The sequence below is a fragment of the Zosterops lateralis genome (assembly GCF_965231275.1).
Source record: "Zosterops lateralis genome assembly, chromosome: 1".
Classification (NCBI taxonomy): domain Eukaryota; kingdom Metazoa; phylum Chordata; class Aves; order Passeriformes; family Zosteropidae; genus Zosterops; species Zosterops lateralis.
In genome coordinates, this window is record NC_139762.1 from 114,846,273 (window position 1) to 114,866,541 (window position 20,269).

Here is a 20,269-nt window from a genome sequence, read left to right on the forward strand (position 1 = left end):
TGTTTGTGATAGTACTTCATGGCCCAAGTTAAGAAAGAAGCTTAGGTCACATATATGATAAGGCTGTGGAGTAAGTCGTAGTGTCAGCAAATAAATGAATGTGAGAAAACTAGAACCTTGAAAGGATTTTGGAAGAACTTTGATTCTTCACATTTCTTCTCTAACCTGTACTGACCTCTTCCACATAGAGGTTTTCATTTATTTAGTCATCAAAATATATTTTTATGCATGTACAGAAAGTCTCTTTAAATTCTGTCTCCCTAAGCAATTCCTATTGGCCTGCCTGTAGGCACCCATGAGAATTATGAACTTTGTGTTCAGTGCTTTCATCCTAGTTTTTTTGTGGCTGGTTTCATGTCTCTCAGCATGTTTGCAGTTCTGAAAAACAGTGGCTGCCTGCTTGTAGTTGCAATCTTCAGGCCCTACTGCAAAACAAAACAAAACAAAACAAACCACTTTGAAACAATAAAAAAATCAGATTCATAACTGTGTTATTGCTCCCATCAATTCTAGCTCCTACTGCTTTGACTGACATCCAGTATCAGAACATGTCAACCTGGCAAGGTCTGTTTGCCTTCGTTGTCTCTGTGGGTGTTATTACCCAACCGACTGCGCAAGCACAGAAGGTAGAGGTGACCTGGAGTCAGTGATTTCCAAATGGCCTTTACTCATAGTCAAGGCCAACAAACAACCATGCATTTGATTTTATGAGTTTTCTTAAAAGAGTAGCCTATTCAAGCTCAGAGAGTGCTGCTGGCTTTGTACAAGCACACTAACAACTTAATAGTGAGATGTCTTTATTATTAAGAAAGCTACATTTTGCTAATAGACTTGTTAAGGAGATGATCAGAGGGATAGTGCACTTCTCCTACGAGGTGAGACAGAGAGAATTGGGATTGTTAAGCCTGGAAAAGAGAAAGCTTTAGGGTGACCTAATTCCTGCCTTCCAATACCCAAAGGGTACCATTACTTCAGTAATGGTGGAGAAGGACTAATTATAAGAGTATGTATTGACAGGATGAGGAGGAATGGCTTCAAATGGAAAGTAGGTTTAGATTAGGTATTAGAGAAAATTAGAGAATTCTCCATTAGAGAGCTGAGGCACTGGAACAGGCTGCCCAGAGAAGTTGTGGATGCCCCATTCCTTGAAGTGGTCAAGGCCAATATGGGGGATGGGGACTTCAGCAATCTGGTCTAATGGAAGGTGTCCCTGCCCATGACAGGTGGTTTGGAATCAAGATGATTTTTAAGCTCTCTTCCAACCTAAACCTTTCTATGATTCCATGATACTCTTAGATGAACAAATCAGTATCTTTCCTGTAGAGTAAAAAGGTGATAGTCAATAATATGGATCTTTGTAATATATTCAGTGAACTTCAGATTCTATAGCATTGTTGTAGAAAGCTCGTTCACAGTTATAAGGATACTTAATTCCTGCAACACAGAGTTTAAAATCAGCATAACTATGCTGTTATGGTCCTGGCAAATGATTAAGGGGAGGTTCTTTCTCCCCTCTTTAGCTTGACATTCTGAGGGAGGAAAAGATTATTATTCATACCAGGTATTTCTTCTAGAAAAGCTTCAACAGGTGTGACAAGGAAAGACACCGCTTTCTTATTCCAGCTATAATAGTATGCACAATCTATACTTCCCATGAAGTGACTGCCCATCTCTGATAAATGTCATTCCTTTTTTTTTTTCTATTCTTGCATTATTAAACACCTACCCCTGAAACAGGGGGAGTCTTCTGACAACAAGGTTTCATTCTGTACTATCAGGATGTCATCTATTATGTTGCAAACCTCGTCCATTTTTTTTATCTTCTGCAGCTAATGCTTCTGCTTGAGTAATGAGTTGCTTGGGTGGCTGATCACCTTAGTTTGTATTGCAAGGATTCACTTTCTGAGAGCTGTATTTTTGTCCATATTTAAGAAATTATTTGGAAGAAATATATTAAAACAGAAGAAAACAACTCTTCCTCAATTCATTAATGAAAGATTGTCACTTTTCTTGCAAACATCACTAATAGATTCTGCATTTATTTTTTCCCCATACCTAAGTTAAATTTTTCATATCAAAGACACTGATTATCTTTTGACTTTTTTGACTAAGTGGACAATTATCATGTTTAACTTAAGTTCAGGCCAGTTTGGCAGTATTGCCATCCCAGTTTTACCCCAGTAATGTGATTTTAGCCATCATTGCAGCTGTCAACCCGTGACATGCTAAAAACTGCAGATAGTGCAACCTATTTTGTGGGAGGACTTCCCCTTTCTATTGTTTTTATTTTATTTTTTCTTGTTCCTCTGTGTTCTAAAGCAGAACAGATGGAATTGCGTAGAAGTCAGCAGGAATTTGTTCTCATCCTGTGATCCAATGAGTTTTATAGATAAGGAAGTTAAAAGGCAAACAAAACAAAACAAATCTTGAGCAGCAAGTGAATCTTGTTATGATCTTCCTCTGAGCACTGCATCAGAGGTTAAACAAGGTCAAGTTCAGGGTCCTGCAACTACTTGAGGGCAATCCTTGGTACCAACACAGGCTGGGGAATGAAGGCATTGGGGGCACCTCTGTGGAGAAGGACTTGAAGGCTGCTGGTGGATGAAAAGCTGGGCATGATCCAGCAATGTGCATTCACAGCCCAGAAAGCAAAACGTGTCCTGGGCTGCATCAAAAGAAGTGATTCTGCCCCTCTACTCTGCTCTCATGAGACCTCACCTGAAGTGCTGTCTCCAGCTCTGGGGTCCTCAGCACGGGAATGAGGAGTGAGTCCAAAGAAGGGCTACAAAAGTAAGGAGAGAGCTGGAGCACCTCTCCTGTGAATGCAGCCTGAGAGAGAGAGTTGGGGTTGCTCAGCCTGGGGAAGACAAGATTCCAGGGAGACCTTCTTGCAGTCTCTTTAGAACTTAAAGAGGCCTATAAGAAAGATGGAAACAGAATTTTTAGCAGTGTCTGTTGCAATAGAACAAGGGGTAAAGTTTTTAAACTAAAAGAGACTAGAGATGAGGACATTTTTTTATGGTATGGGTGGTGAGACACCAGAACTGGATGCCCAGAGAAGTGGTAGATGCCCCATCCCTGAAAATATTCAAGGTCAGGTGGTCCTGATGTAGTTGAAAATGTCCCTGCTCATTGCAGAGGGGAGTCTGGACTAGGTGACCTTCCAAAGTCCTTTCCAATCCAAACTGCTCTATGAGTCTAAGACTTTCCTGGCAGAGGAAAAAGACAGATGTGATGCACATGTCAAATGGAAAGATAAAGGTTTGTGGACCTGTTGGACCACTGTCACCAGTGACAACTCTTTGAAGAAGAATTTCTTTCCCTTTATTTCAAAAATTTTGGGAATAGATGTTAAGAAAGAGAATGACCCCAAAGACCAAAACATAATCTTTGCTCTTAGATTCATGACTTTATGATTTATTTTTTTTAATATTACTTTATTTTGTATTGTATACTAGTGAGGTTGTCATTTAGGGTAGAATTCTTACCAAGAAGAATTTTCTTCTGGTTTCTTTAGAATTATTTATTTGAATTATATGATTAATGAATGTAATTTCTTTCTGAGTTTTGAGGGGGAAGTAACAATGGAAGTAGATTTGACAAGCATCTATGAGCTGAGCAAGACAGGATTTTTTTAGCTGCTGTTAGTAGAGACTGTTTTCTTTTGCTCTCTGTATGAGCAAATAAATTAATAAAATTCTCAGGCAGAAACCAATGTAAATGTTCTGTAAATGCAGAAGCTTATAAAAATAAATAGAAAACCAAAAATATAGTATTATAATACAGCAGTCAGTGACTTTGATTTGTGATTAGGAATTTGAGAATTCATCTTTTCTGTTCTATAATTAAGTAGAAAACCAAGATGCAGCACTGCACCTGAATATTTATGGTAAATGGTTTGTGAAACATGCATCTCACAACTGATTTGTGTCTTATGGCTGTGACAGTCATGAGACACTGCATACCAAAACTTAATGTCAGCAGGCAGAAACATCTCTCTAGTTTGATGGATCTGTATTTGTGCATACAGCAATAGATAGAATATAATTTTTTGGAATCTGCTCAGATAACATCTCTTCTCTTCATTCAAGTTAATAGAAATGTATAAAGTTACTTTCTGTCCTTATTGTAAATGTTATAGAGAAGTTCAAAAGCAGTACACAATGGTTTCTTTTCCTGTGGTGAAAGTTTTAGATTAAGTTCCTTCTGATATTGACAAGACAGGAAACAAACCAGTGCAAAGTGTCTTGGGGAACTTTTATGTGTAAGGACTCCAAAGAATTGGTTGGTAAATGTTTTCAAAAGTAAATACTGTACGAGTTCTTCATGGATTTTGATACATGAGTGCCTGGTAGGAGAAAGTTAACAGTTCTATGGGTAAGAATGAAAAGAAGTTTTACTTACTAGGGAAGTTAAGAAAATTATTAATTCCAGAAAGAATTGGATGACAGCCATTTAGCAGATTTGACCTAAGTCAACTATGTCAGAATTTTCAGCAAACCAAAACATTGTGACAGCCAGTACAGATCAAATTAAATAAAATCATATGCTTTCCATCTTTTAATCATTTAACTTGAAGCAATTTTGAAATGAAAGCTTTTTAAATGGAAAGAAAACCAGGAATGTGTCATTTGGAATACAACGGAAGGAAATAATTAATTTTCTTATTTCCAAATGAAATTCGTATTTCAGGAAATATAGACCCTATATAGGCAGTTTGAGTGACTACAATTTGCATTTTTCCTTCCGATGTTGTTGGCCAAAGAATTTTCCAGATCAGTGCAATCTTGACTCTCTTGGTTTATGCAAAAATTACATGATACAATTCCTAAATCAAAAAACACTATCTCTCCAGGATCTCCTTTCAGAGTGTAATCAAGAGCAGAAATCTCTAGGGCAATTTTATTATTTATATGCTCAATAGCTATTATTCCTGTTGAAATAAACTTTTTTCTTTGAAAGCTGATAACCAAAACTGAATTCAGAGCTTACATTTCTTCGATGGTCCTCAAAAGTCTGAGAATGGGATTCAGTTCCAAGATTAGGGCACTTAAATGTAGGCATCTACCTGTGCACATTTATGTATGAGCAAAATGCCCAGCTCCCATTTTGTTCAATAGAGGTTTAGGGCTTAATCAGGCAGCTATCCCACAGTCAGATTCCTGGAGCTTTTCATTTTCTGAAGGCATCATGAAGTCAACAGACTCGACACTTGACTTTTGGGACTGTAAGTCTGTATGAAGGGAGTCTAGAGATACAAGGGTTACTACAGGGTATTTCAAATGTCTCTACTTCCTGTGTGGGGACAAATGAGTCAAGCCCCTTGTGAGTGCCATCAATTTAGAAATTTCTTTGGTTTACCCTAAAGTAACACCACATACTTTGGCAGCTGCTGGTATTCAGCTGCCTGCATGTGCTGGCCAGATCTGCACTGGCTATATGAGTTTTGAAACTTAATTAATGTTTCTTAACCTGTGAACTGACTCTCGCTTTGGCTGGCTGTCACTCTCAAAACAAGACTTTTTGCATTTTTTTAATCTTATTTTCCTGTAGTCTTTGGTGGCACAACTTAATATATTTCAGACTACAACATATTTTCATTTACATATGTAACAACTATTATTTCCCTTTCTTGTATTCTTACCACATACTCACTACAAAAATCTCTATTACACTGAAATTAGGCACTAGAAGTAAAGGCTCTTAGGTTATGAAAAAAACTTGCCTTAAAAATATTAGAATTATCCCCCAGCTAAGCATAAGAAGCAGTAAAATTCTGGATTTCTTTAGCTACCTCTTGTTATCCAGCATATCATTGACAATACATAAATTTTAATAGTGGTTCTATGGTGCTGGTGATGGCTGCATGTGTGTCTTATTTTTCAGGCTTCATTATACTCTGTGTGGTTTTACTGGCAGTCCTCTGCACAAGGTTCAAGGATGATTGATAGTACACTTTGATGTGCTGATCTTTAGCAATAGCTGTAGTTGTGGAACACCTTAATAAATGCTGTTCAAGGCCAGTTTCAAGGCTGGACATTATCACCTAATAACTTTGATCAGAGTGGTGGCAAATATTTGCATAGTACATGCATGTGGATTCAGCCTGTTGTATTTTATTTACAGAGTGACTTTTTGGAATAGGGTCTGTCTGAGGTCTACTCTGGAAATTGAGATTCATGGTTTCCACAGAACCAAGCTCTTGCAGACCTCTTCTCCTCATCTTCTGACTCCATTCCATTGTATCTCCTCAGAGCCACCCTGTCATGACCTCCATTTACCTTTTCTTTCCTCCCTAGCCATTGTTACCTAATGCAAGCTTATTTCTGAGCTGTTTGTGTTCTGTTCCTTTCTTGCTTCACAGCTTGCTGAATGCAGAATAAAAAATCATATTGTGTAGCTCTGTTTTAAAGAGAGCTTCTTCTGGCTCCCTATCAACTGAATTTATACCTGCTTCGCTCAAGTGATGCTGCTTCACAATGTCCTTAGGCAGGCTCAAGACAAAATAAGTGCCCCATCCTCACCCTTGGCCACCCATCAGCAATCTCTGCCACTGTCCATGTACTCCTTCAAATGCTGTCTTGCCTTCTGCATAACTGCTGTTAAGATATTGCCTTCCATAGCCATTCTCTCAACAAAATATCCACCCAAGTGTTTCCTTCTTGCACTGCAGGAATTTTCCAGTGCTGTCCTCTCCTTTCCTGCTACATTGATTCATATTTTTGCAGCTAAGGGCATTTATCTGTGCTGTCATCTCTCCTCCCCTGTTACCTTATCCTGCATTCTTTATAGTACCAAATACAAAGTTTTCTTTTTTTGCTTCCGAGCAGCTTTTTACCTTAATCCTCACTTCTCTGTCATCTGATATTAACTGTCTAGATCTCATTTTTTAGATCTGACCAGATCAAGATGCTTTGGTGTCAGTGATAAACTTGACCTTAACTGACCTCTTGGTCTCTTCAGACCACTAGCTGTCATTCTGGCAATGCTGCCTCATTGATTCCTTGCCCTCTTCTAGATGGATGGTTTCACCTTGTCTTTTCCTTAGATTGTGACATCCCTGGGAGAAGCATGGTGGTTTTCTTCTGTGTTTGTACAATTCTTATACCAAGCCCTTATCTGTGTGGAAGTAATAGCATTAATAAATAATGATTGTAAAATATTCTTAGCGGTGAAGACTGATGAATAAGCAAGTAATTTTTGTCACCATTTAGCTTTAGAAATCATTCACGGAGCAAGATGGTGCTGGCCCTTCATCTCTCAACTCTCTTCTAGCACTGCAGTGCCTCCCCTAGGAACCTCATCTGCAGATACCTCTACAGTGTGGTGTATGTCTTACATCTGCATCCAGCACCCCTGTTCTCTGGCTATGGTTTCTGCAAATTCACAGGATTAGTAAATCAACAGATTTCACAGACAGTTCTCTGACTGTATGACTGTAATCTCTTTACAGACACAAGGAGAATCTCTTCAAAGTCCAGACATAAAACTTCAATGGACAACAGTTGTTTTGGTCTGTTTAGCCAAGTTTTCTGTGTCTAAATAATACATGTAAGAAGCTAATGTACCAAGAGTATGAGGCACAGAGAATACAACTCATGTAATTGCATTGTTAATGGCACCCCCGTTGTTTTTAATGTGAGATTTTAATTCTCATAAGGATATTACTCCTTGTTCCAAATTCTTACATTGAAGAAATAAAATAGCCATTAAATTGTTAGTTTAATGTGGGTGATGAATTTTTAGAAAGTTCTCCCTTAACTATTTGCCTTTCCAAGGTTTTGCTTACTTGGGTAGTCGAGCTGAAATGTTGCATAAAGCAGAGAAGTCTTTCCCTCAGCCTAAGGAGCAATTATATTAAAGAAGAGCAGAGCTCAGGTCACTTCAGGTCATCAAGACCCAGTTCTGCTCTCGCCTGCTGATGTAACCCTTTGACCAATGTTCCTCACCCTGTTCTTCAAACCAGACATGCAAGCTGGTAGCAAGGGGAGAACAGACCTTTTTGCAGGCACAAAATGTTCCTGTCTCCAATTCCTTTGCAGGACCTGGCATACCTTTAGAGTCCAGGTGTCCACGTGGAACATGGGCTGAGATGAAATGGGGTCTGGCACTGATCAAAGTGCCAGACAAAGCCTGTGAAAGGTGAGTCTGGCCCCGGTGCAGCTGGCAGAGGCACAGGGACATCCCAGGGGTGACAGTGCAGACTGACCCCACGCTCCCACCAGCCAGCACTCTGCACAGGGTTCTTACCTGCAGCTAACACAAGGAGGGAGGCCTCTCAAAGTCCTCCAGAACCCAACAGAAAAACAGCTGGTTTTTGAAACCTGCTGAGCACCTCTGACAGCAAGTCTATTCCTTAGGAGCCATGCACAAATCTCAAGCATCTCAAGGAAGCTCTGCTTGTTCTTGCCCTGGGTAAAGGGGAGATCATTCCATACCTAGGGTGAAGTGACTTCCAGCTTGACTTCTTCTAGTCTATGGTATTTAATGTTCTTTCTGTGGGTGTTTTTATGTCTCAAGTCTACAATTACTGGGGGCCTTTTTCAATCCTTTTCCAATTGACTGTTGTACAAATGTTACTGAGAAATAATTACATGGCCAGTCACACTGAAGAGTTCTCAAAACAAGAGCCATTAATCCAGCCAAGGGGTTTTAATCTTTCAAAATTTCTATGGGATCCTGCTATCCAATGAGATAAATTTTAGAAATTACTATTATCTTTAAAAAGGTAATTGGGGCACACAGGGTCTTATTTATAGGCAAATTAAGTAAAATAAACTTTTCATTTGAAAAATTTATGGCTCTTTAGTGAATTGTTCTGAAGTGACCTCTCTCTCTCTTCATGATTCATGGGTCACTAAAGATCATTTGATTTGAAATGTGTCCCACAGAGTTGTCTGTCTTGGCAGAAAACAAAGTCAACAAGAGTTAGCAAGCTGGGTATTTACACTGATAGCACTCCACTTAAGAGTATGTAACCTTTTTATTATTTAATTCTAAGGTTATTAGGAGGCAATCACTGCTTTTACCACCAAATCCCCTGTATGCAGCTAGACATAATTATGATCAAGCCTCCTCTGTATGTTCTTTAACTGTGTGAACCTGGTGGTGTAAATGGGAGGAGATAATAGAACTATAGAATCATAGAATGGTTTGGGTTGGAAGGGATCTTTACAGGTCATCTAGTCCAATTCCCTGCAATGAGCAGGAGCATCAGAAGATCTTGGTTCCTAACTTCAGCCTATTGACATCCAGATGCAGCATTCTGTGCAGTTCATAAATGGCAAATATCTATTTATGCTGCCACAGCTCCCTGTTTAGACCAAGACGATGAACAACTTGAAGCACACACGGCTAAGCAATAGTTATCTCTAAAATATATTTCATGCTTTCAGAAAAAATATCCCTTGACTTTTCCTCTTTTTGCTTCCTCTTTAATCTCATCAGAAACTTGCATAAGCGGTCTCATAATATAAATATCAATTTATCCTGGTATTCCTACAGTAAGATACAAAAACAATTGAAGAAAGGCTTGAAAATCTACGATCAAAACCATTGTTGACATGTTGAAGAGTGGCTGCCTGAACTCTGTGGCAGCTCTGTTACAACAGCTGTGGCAGCTCTGTTACAACAGCTGTGGCCAGCACAGTTTCAGCACTGTAAAACTGTCTTGTTTTCTGACATGGTGCGGTGTTTCATTAGTAAAGTCACCATGTCGCTTCCAAAATCTCCGTGATCAGTAAGATCTCTTTTAGACTGAAAAAGCTGTAGAACATTTTCACTGTCTAGGTTCAATCTGCTGACCCAAATTGCCTCCTTCTGCTGGATTGTGAGACAAGTGGTCTCACTCAGCCGGCTGTGCCTTGCTCCTAATCCCCAAATCACTTGTTCAGAGGCATCTGACTAGCCCAATGCCCAGCTCGTCTGGGTCCAAAAAAATCTCAACATTGGTGTGCCTAATCTGTGTTAACACTTACGTGTTCCTCAAGACTTATCCCTCACTCTTACTCACCCTTTACAGGACAACCACAAGCTTAGAGTTGTCCTCTGGGAGTATGGGAGAGCTCACTAACCTCCACTTCCTCAGGGACTGCAATCCCAAGTTGAAATTGAATCTCCTCTCAACTAAGAGAGCCGTAAGGGCACTGTCAGGGGGTCGTGCAAACCATCCTGTTGAGTCTCTTACTTTTTCTTTTGGAGAAAACACACTACAAATTCCCTGAGAAAAGTGCCTGAGCCATCCTAATGGTTAGGGTGCCCACCCAGGAGGCTGAGGTCGTTGCTCCTCTTCTGCCCATACCTCTGCAAGCATTTTAAATAGTAAGTATGTAATGTGAAATACTCACAGATCCCACAATAGAGGCTGCCTGCTTTCTAACAGCCTGGATCTGCCCAATATATTTCTAATTGCTCTTATGGGTTTAGTATTATTTTTCTTTGTTCTCCTGTCTTAATAAAAATCCTGCTTTTAGGAGAGGTAGCAGAAAGAATTGCCCTGGTATAACCTTGTGGTGTTTGTGACCCTGGCAGGGCAGATGAGTATTGATTGATGAAGTATTTGCTTACATTAGCTGAGGCATAGTGTCACAGACTTTGTACTTTCTTCTCCCCTCACTTGCATCTGTGTAACCCCAGTAATAGGGATTTAACTGAGGTTAGAAAATTAACAGCTACAGCAGTAAACCAAAACACTTGTATATAGCCCAATACATATTTTAAAAAAAGGAAATCCATATCCAAACTATTCAAACTGTTAATCTGCGTGTCTTTTGTCACAAAGTGGAATCATGCTTAGGGGCTTATAGTGGATCTTCTTATCTGCATAACACAAGGTCAATATGAAAGCGAAGACATACTTTATTTTTCTCATGCTACAGGGGTCCAGAACTGAGCAGAAAGGGCTGGTTCTCTCTATTCCATACACTGCATAGCAATCAGAGGTTGTGTGGTCCAGCTATCCATGGAGAGCTGCTCCCCCAGCAAGAGAGAACTGGCAGCAGGCTGAGTGGTGAGGACCCTGGTGCCACAGGAGTTAGGGCAGGAGGACTTGAGCCACCGTTGCAGGGCCCTGTCCTGTGACAGTGCTGGTTTCCACCTAAGTCAGTATCTTCTCCACAGTGTTCAGAACTTTATTCTGTGGAGTGAATCCTCTGATGTTTTGACCTTCCCCTACGTTCTCTATTGTTGGTATTCCTTGGTGTGTGAGCCAGCTCAGGCAGGACACAGGAACAACCACAACACCATGGATGAAATGGAGAGAAGATTTGGTTTTGTTGAAACCAAACCACAAGTTTTACCCTTCTGATTCTCTCCTTAATGCTACTGCTGGGGGTGTGAGTGACTGGCTGTTTGGTGCTTGGCTGCTGGCTGGGTTTAAATTGTGATGCCAGTGGGAGGATCCCCAAAACAGGACCCAGGCAGAGGCAAACAAGCAGGGATGCAGGCACCATGGAGCTTTGTGAGTGCTAGGGGATCACCAAACCCTCTCTTTCCCCCTGTATATCAGGGATTCATGCATGTGTAGTTCACTACCATTTGATTGTTCCCACAGCATGGCAGGAATCTCAGTCATGCTCAACAGGATGCCTCTAAATCTATCACCAGACTATGTTATCTGAAGATGGGTGCTGTCCAGCACGAGGCTAAACAATGGCTGGTATAATGTATGTGGTTTTTGACACTTCAGCTTGCAAGCCATTTGACCATGTTCACAACCTTCCATTATTCTCCCACACTTGGGAAGCTGAAAGTAAGATCAGCTCAAGGGGTTACTGAATACTTCAGTTTCTCATAGACCAAAGGAACTGACAAAAACCCATTAAACCACAGCTGGAAAAGACTGGAACAGTCAGTTTGAAGGAGACAATGGAATGTAAAAGAGGGTTTTTTTCTGCTGTTGTAATTCCATGTTTAATTCTTTTTCAGCAAGGGAGTGTATTTTGCTTTAAAAAATTGCATAGCCTTGCTGCCCTCAAAAACTGCTGTTTCAAGCAGGATTTATTTAAGAAGGAAGGAGCAGATACTTTAATGATAATGACATATGCCAGGGCACTTGTCAGGCTTGCATTCACCCTCCAAATTAGCTTATAATGGATATGTTATAATTTATGTAAATCATATAAAATATAATTGACAGAAGTGTGAAAACAAGCTGCACTGGATACTACCCTTACCAAGAGAACCACAGTAATAATTCAACCCCCCTTGCATAAATGTTTAATGCTATACATGGTGCAAGAAATTGGTGTTCTCTGTTCTCCTTTGAAAATGCAAAAAAGATTAAATAAAATTCCAAAGACAACACACAGGTAATAAATGCGTGTTGCACACAAAATAAAGTGTTATGTCCATAATGTATAATCTTTTTATTAACCTCTGAATATTTAGCACAGTGGATAGCCAGAAGAAAATAGAGCATATAATTTAAAGTAATTCTAGAACTCGATCAAAAATTCCTTATTTAAGAAGAATTCTGTCATCTAGACTGGATATCTTGCCAGAATGTGAAATTTGAAGATATCAAATAGTCCTGTATCTCATCTTCTGTCACAAAGCTTAATTTTGAGTTAAGGACAAAAGGTCAGACCATAAGTCCTTGAAAAAAAAACAGGATATAAATAATGTTTTAAGTCCATTTGTTCTCTTCATCAGCAAATTATATGAAAGCTCTCTCTTTCAGCCCAAAGAAATTTCATCAAAAATGGACTTTTGTGACGTACATATATCTGTCATTTGCAGCAGAAAAGGACAGGGATGTTAGAGAGAACCAAATTATATTAACCCGGAAACAGTTGTTCTTATGGACTTGCCACCACTGAAAATTAAATGTGTGGGCATACTACTATCCACGGTAACTTTAATGGAATTAGACTAGGAAAACCTAAGGAGACTTATGGAAATAGGGAGCTCAGGCAATGAGGCTAAATGCAGCCAGAACCACAGGTGAATATGTAGTAGGTATTTATTTATCTCCATATTGGTGTTTGAGCTGGCTAGTTTAAAACTGGTTTGGGTGGCTTTGGATGAGTGCATAAGCCTTTGATAATGTTAGGACATTAAAACAACAAACAGAGATGCATTTGGCTCAGCCAATATTTATTTTAACACAGTTAGAACTTTCTAAAAATAAGTATCTTACAAAGAATATAATACAAGTTTCGCAGTTTCACTTGAACGTGAACATTTCTGTAGGTTTTTTCAAGTCTTCTTCTAGTTTTTCATAAAACTGTAAATGTAATTCCCCAGGAAACTGTCCTCTCCTCACTGTGAATCTGCCTTTATACAACAAAAACTTTATTTCACCTGTGAGGAGAGTCCCACCCCCCAAAACTTTCAATTATAGAAAAGAATATGTTTTAACTGTAGTACAATTTTGAAATTACTCTGAATTAGCTCATGAAATTCTACCTTTGTGAAAGTATTTGCTGACAGAAAAAAAAAAGAACAAACCCACAGCTGTTGTACACACACAATTGAAAATCTTAACTTGCCTTTCAAATTGGTTGGTAAAAAGGGAGATATTTTGCATCAAAAGAGAGCATTAAACCCACTGCATGCTGTACCACACTGGTGCACATTTTTCATTAAAATGGTGAATTAGCATCTTCATATAGATTTTCCCTCAAGACTTGAAGCATTTCATTTGCATATATACATATGTATATAAAGTATATGTTATACAGTGTATTTAGTACTGTTAGTATATACAGTGTATTTATGTACTACTAGTACATAGTGTATATGCCTTACACAAAATATATATTTATAAGCACTTCAGCCTGTACCTGAAATCAACATCATTCGATGGCTGCAAAATACCCAGTCCTGCACGGGATTGATCTAGAGAGGGACACTTCACATTACTGTCCACAAGCTCTATCTCAAAATATGAAAAAATCAGAGCCAAAAATTGCTTAATCTCATGGACAGCAAACAACCTTCCTGGGCACTTTGCTATGCCTGTCCCAAAAGGCATGTAGTAATGTTTCAGCTTCCGACCGTTCCTGTAGAAGTCAGTCTTCTCCTCTCCATTCTCATTCAGAAAGCGATTGTATTTGAATGTCTGGAATTGAACACACAAAAGAGTTCCTTGATGTTTGAATACCTCCAAAAAACAGATAAAGCTGCTAAGAAATAAAATGCAGGCTGGGAAAGAGGTGTCTCCAGCAATCAGCATTGTGCAGTACCACCAGCCCCCATGGTGCTGTTTAGAAAGAGTAGCCACTGAGAAGTTATGTCATGTGGCACAGGATCCCAGGTTCTTTGCTGATAACTCTCATTTTTATTCCTGACCTCTAAAAACAAGGATTGTAACCTGAATTCTTGCTCATGCATCAGAAGAAGAACTGGAAGAATTCTAATTCTGTACCTTTGGAAAACTATTATCCTTACCCTTCTTCAAAGACCCTCCTAATGGTGATCTTCCCTCACTGAGGAAGGCAATAAGTAAAAGGCTGTCTGGGGCTGGTAGGACACCTTTTGGTTACACTAAAACATGTTTTGTAGACAGTTCTTGCACTGCCTTTATTCTTTTTCTTTCCTATTATCACATCTTCAGGTGTAAGAACAGATTGTCTGGGGTACAACAGAAAACCAGCCATGGGGAATGCCAATAAATGCTTTATCTAAAGGCCTGTGAACTTCTGCCAGAGCACCAAGTTTAATGCAATTTGAAAAAAATACTTACCAGGGGATCAGCATAGATTTCTGGATCGAAATGCAGCAGTTGAGGATAAAGAGCTACGACATCATCTTTGCGAATGTTGTAAGCGTCATTCTCTAAGTGCAAAGTGAAATCCTCCTTGGCCACTCGGAAAGTCATGGATGCACTCGAGAGCCTCATGGCCTCCTTGATGATGCTGTCTGTTGAGAGAGAACAAGGAATGATTGCCATGGAAACAGTATGTTCATATATTGGGGGCAAGTCGTGGATATTGAATTATTTCAGAGCCATTATCAAACCCTGAATTTATTAGAAGAAATATTTTAATATTAACTTTCTAAATGCCTAGAAAGACACTTCTCATTTCTTTTTAGCATTTCTATCCCTTCTGCAGATACCACTGAGAACCTAATCTGCTTTCCCTGCAAAAAATGCTTATAGTTGATGAAACAGAATGTTCCAAAGTGAGATATATTTTCAATCTGAGATAAAGACCAAACCAGTGAAAACTAAAAACATAACAAGAAAAAGAAACAGTGCAGTGAGCAGAATTTTCTGAAGCTTCAAGAGGTCCTGTAGAGAAACTCATACTTAGAAAAAAAGTAGTATGGGAATCTTTTGTTTCAATATTAACTGACTTTTTTTTAAACTAACAGTAATTAAAAGGCAATATTATCAAAACTCTCTGTAACTTCTGAAAAATATGCTTATAATTTGAAAAATTTTAAGAGGAAATACAAGTAATGGCATTAGAAAGCATTGCTTTACATTATAAGAACAGGGATTTAAGTTTGGCAACACCTTTTAATTTGATTTAAAGACATAACCAAACAAAATATTGTTCAGAATTATCCATGGGTCTATGTTATGCAGTGGTGTAGGATTATTGAGGAATGCCATTACCCATGAAAAAGTGCTGTTCATGTGAATTTTGATACTCTCAGTACCACCTGGGACATTGGGAAACCTGGTTGTGTTGGCTATTGCTGAGGAACATAGTTTCCTGTTCTACTGTTTCTTTGCTAATTCCATAGGAATTCCATAGCAAGCATTTATATAGTAATAAATAGAAGAGCATGAAAATGGTAGTGTGATTTCTGCATAAACAATCCTGCATAAAATAGTCATACCTAGTATTGGCATATTATCCAGCTGTTTTCGGTTCAAGGAAATATGTTTGCCATTTAAGCTGACACTCTCTTCAGCACTTTCCAAAACACTTTGCACTTCTTTGGTAGCAGCTCTCATTGCTTCTGGACTCCTAAGATCAAAAGAGCAAAGGTGTAACATAAGTTTAAAGTTTAAAATTCTTTAAAAAGAGGTTTTGCTATCAACTTTTTTCCTGACTAGAATTTATTTTGTTGGCTGACAAGTACAATCTTCTAAAATGAAAGTGTTGCAGCCAAATGCTGCAGTTCCACTTTTTCATGTCTTTGCAAAGGTATGACATCTTCAAAGGAGAAGAAAGATATAAAAGGAACCAAATATTTGATTATGTCTGCAATGACAAGTAGGACAGAACTGATGTGCGTAATTCAGGTAATAAACAGTACTGTCACTAAAAAGTAATGCCAAGAATAAGGAAAAAAACAGCTACTTGTAGATTAGGAAAAAGCCCCACTGCAGGTAGAAAGTTTAGGAACATGATTATAGATCCTGTTCCTAAACTTTTATGACATAATTTATTCTGGTTGAAAACAATCTTCCTAATACTAAGAGCCCACATAGTACCCTTCACCATGTAGCCTTTCTATCAGACATGGCATGTATGAGCTATGGTGAAATATATAGACACAATAAAAGAGGGTGCAATTGTGTCATGATGAAGGCACAATCAGGGTGTTAAAAGACTCCAAGTCCAGAAAATTTAAAGGAAATGCATTCTTGGAGCAAAAAGTACTAAATAGCCTCAAAAATTAGCATTGGCGAGTAGATATGATAACTAAAAGCATTAGGAATTTAGACACATACTTCATAGTTAGTTATGCTGAAGCAGATGAGCAGATGATCCACAAAGGCCCTCTAAAATGGGCATTTGATAGTATTATATCTGATATATATCTGAGCTGTGCACCTGTCTCACGAGTAACAAGCTCAGCAGGTGCAATCTACATTAGAGCTTCAGTGGGATCTATCAACACATAAATTATTTTCTATTAAGTTTCTGTGAAAACAATAAGGAAGTTAAACCTCATTTTGCCTGCCCTAGTGAGATGGTCTAAAAATGTCTAGTTATATTTGTAGCCTTTAATGCACTCAGTATTTTGACTGCAACTACTACTTTTAATGTCATATCGTGTAGATTTACTCCAAAGCTTTCTTGACAAAGTGTAGCACTGCCCTGGAGTGCTGTTTCTTAACAAAAAAAAAAAAAAGAAGTTTCTAAAGAATTGCTCTGTACTACTACTACTTGTTCTCAGAATGGTAAAGGGCTTTTCTGTGAAAGTGCAGAACAACATAGCACTTCTGTTGCAAACAGAAAGTTTTTAATCACTGATGAGGTACCAAGCAGTGGAATTGGCCTGTATTAATAAATTGGTTTCTGAAAGACAAAAATTTTTCTTGTTTGGGAGCAAGAAACATTAGGACTTACTTAAGAAGATAGAACAAGGTCCAAAAAGTGGCAGGAATGGTGTTTGCTTGAGAGGCCCAGAGCACTGCCACATGGGTCTTTGCTTTTTCCATGTCATCGAAGGTTGACAGGGTGTCATTCAGGAACATGCGGAGGGTGACAAGCTCAGAGAGGTTGTCCCTTTTCAGGAGGTTCTCGTGCAGAAGAGCCTCTCCCAGCTTCTCACGGGCACTGTGGGCACTCTTGAAGAGGTGGATAGGCAGCCCTGCCACGAGGGCTGGGAAAATCTTATCGAATTCCTTGAAGTTTTCAAGGGCATTTAGGATATGAGCTCTCTCAGTTTCCTGCTTTGATGACAGGTTTTTGTCATTATTTGAATTCAATTCTTTACCAAAAAGTGTTAAAAAGCCAGACTCAAACATCACTTGGCAACAGAATGTATAAAGTCCTTCTGTCACCCAGGTATTAGACTGAAGCTTAGGTGCTCTTGACTGCAGCATGACATACTGTAGGTTTTCCATCATTGCTTCAATGAGGGCATCCAGGGCATTGCCTTGAAGGGTTCTAATGAAAGTCTGATGAAAATTTTCAGTGGTGTTTCCCTCTGCTGGGTCAATACTACCATGCCCAAAAGCCTGTCACAAAATGAATTGTATGCATGATAAGTAAGGCCTGTCATTACTATAATGATAAAGTCTAACAGAAACAAAAGCCAAGGTATAACTTCATAGCTTACGAGAGAGAAGGATAATATTGTAGTAAAATAATGTACAGTCTTAGAATAATGTATAGTCTTAGAAAAGTTCAAATTACTGCAAATTTCTTTTCCATTTAGGAAGAGAAAAAAAAAGACCACAATATTTTAAACCAGTAAAAGTGCAGAAATGTGAAACCAGTCCTATTTCAAAGGCATAGTTATGTTTACAGGGATTAACTGGGTATGTCAGCAGATACTTTGCGTGTTTGATATTAAAAGCAGGAGTACCTTGGCAGAAGTAGCAAAATGGAACTTTTTCCAGTCCAGGTGTTTTCCCTGGCGCATCAATGCATGGTATGAAAAAGGGTCAGTGAGGAAATGAATGTATTTCCCCGCTACATGGCAAGTGAAGATGTGGCCATGCTTCTTCTGCTTTTCTTTGAGGAATTCAAGAGGGTTGGCACCAAATTTCAAGGCACAGCCCAGGTATGGAAGGAACCCATTTTCAAGTGGTGGCTCACCTTGCCGCCTACAAAACACAAACAAAAGCTCAGTTTAAAATTATGCATAAGGATCTCTCCTCCAGGAGTATCAGGTATGTAAAATACTGATGTTAGGCTTTTTTTAATATGAAAAATAATGAAGAAAAAATCCCAAATAAGTAGTTTATTTACAAATAATTTTCTCCCCTTTAAGGGCTAAGCTGTGTAAGAAAGAAAATTTTAACTATTAATAGACATAATAAAACACAGTTTGATTATGTAATCTTTCTTTTCCCTGGATCAGAGGTATATTTTTCACCTGTTGAAATGCAAAATTATTGCCATTAGCTAACATGCAGTTATGAAATCATCACATAAATAAATAATCCATCACACTGACATTGTCTGATACATTTTTTGGGCAATTTAATCCACAATTTCATTTGAATATCTAGCAAAGAAACTTTTTAGTATGAAAAGGTTGTTATTATTGGCATACCCCATTAATGGACCAGATCTTTCTAAAAATGTGGGAATTTTGCTATGATAGTCAGTAAGGATAACGGCTAGTCTTTCACAGTATCATCAAGCATATGCTTTAAATTAAGCTGATACTTAAAGTGAAACATATGCTTAAATGCCTTTCTTTTTTGAGTAGGAAAAACTTTCCTGTATAAGGACATCATGACTGCTGAAATAACTTTATATAATATTTCGGCATTTACAGTAAATGAAGTTAATTATTTTCACTTTTCTTAATTAAACTTTTTAAAATAAAACAAGAAAATGACTGCTGAAATTAAAAAATAAGAAGAGTTAAGCAAATTGCTCACTCCTTATGTAAATGTGTCAGTAGGATAAATGCTTTTAAGAAATATACATGGTACATGAATATTACCTGTATTTAATTGTGTTACTAGATATAATATAAAAATGTTTGTAAGTAGGTATTAAACTATAATTACATATAAGTAGGTATGAGCTGTGATTACAATACAGGTGAAATTGCAACCCAGAACTTTGGGAAATCAGGACATACATATTCATATTTTAATTACCTCGCTTATGCCTAGATTTGTATTTACAGCTACCTCTAGGCATCACGACACTATTATTGTAAAGTTCATACACAGAAATTCTATTGGAACATAAAACTCTCAAAAGACCAAACTACAGCATTGTCTGTGCTATCCTGTATATGTCTGACTACAGTTCTTTTAGTGATGTACTCCAGAATATTTGACACAAATAAAGGCCAGGAACACTGAGATGCTTTAAAAAGAGTCCTTACCTTCTTCTCCTCCCTAGAAGAAACCAAGACACACAACAAAGTATTACTGCTGTTCCCCAGATCCAGGATGTTAGGAACATTTCTAGTAATGCCCAAAAGCTTCCAAGTGAAAAATGGGCAACTATCAGGATGGCAGGAGACGCGACTGAGAATGAAACAGAAGAGAGGTCACAATTTATATACAGTGGGTGCATCACTGTCTCTAATGGCACTGAGTCAATCTAGCAAGCTATTGGGTAACCTTTCCTGGAGCGAGCTTGTTCCCTCTCTGCTCTGTCACCTTTCAATCCAGAGCTTCACTGGATTGATGCAGACAGTTGCAGGTCTGGCCTTGAGTTAATGTCACGTAGCAGTAGCAGTTCCAAAGTAACCAAACAGCTGTAATAGTTGATAATTTGAAGGTTACCCAGGTGTATTTTGATCAATCCTGCAGATTTACCAATTGCAGTTTATAGTTCAAATTTAGCAATATATGAAATTGTTACTGACCGGTGTCCAGGAGATTCAGACCGCGCTAACTGGTGGCTGCAACCCGCGCTGCCCTTCAGCTGCCAGCCTGTTCCCC

The 20,269-nt window shown here is 38.6% G+C and overlaps 1 protein-coding gene across 1 annotated transcript; it reads right to left on the bottom strand.

Moving 5' to 3' along the window:
- Window positions 1-13,094: 13,094 nt before the first annotated feature.
- Window positions 13,095-20,269, bottom strand: CYP7A1 (cytochrome P450 family 7 subfamily A member 1). Its single transcript, XM_083875836.1, has 7 exons — window positions 20,194-20,269; window positions 19,705-19,849; window positions 18,220-18,460; window positions 17,256-17,869; window positions 15,793-15,923; window positions 14,687-14,862; window positions 13,095-14,062 (listed from the first exon to the last, which is right to left on the bottom strand). Exons 2-7 carry the CDS (start codon window positions 19,782-19,784, stop codon window positions 13,763-13,765), a joined length of 1,542 nt encoding a protein of 513 aa, XP_083731962.1. The 5' UTR covers window positions 19,785-19,849; window positions 20,194-20,269; the 3' UTR covers window positions 13,095-13,762.

Coding starts and splice junctions, on each gene's coding strand:
- CYP7A1 (XM_083875836.1), bottom strand. CDS start 19,784: ATGTTCCTAACATCCTGGATCTGGGGAACAGCAGTAATACTTTGTTGT. Junction 18,461..19,704: donor CTTCTAGGGAGGAGAAGAAG/GTAAGGACTCTT, acceptor TGTGTTTTGTAG/GCGGCAAGGTGAGCCACCAC. Junction 15,924..17,255: donor ACCTTGTTCTATCTTCTTAA/GTAAGTCCTAAT, acceptor TTTTGATCTTAG/GAGTCCAGAAGCAATGAGAG.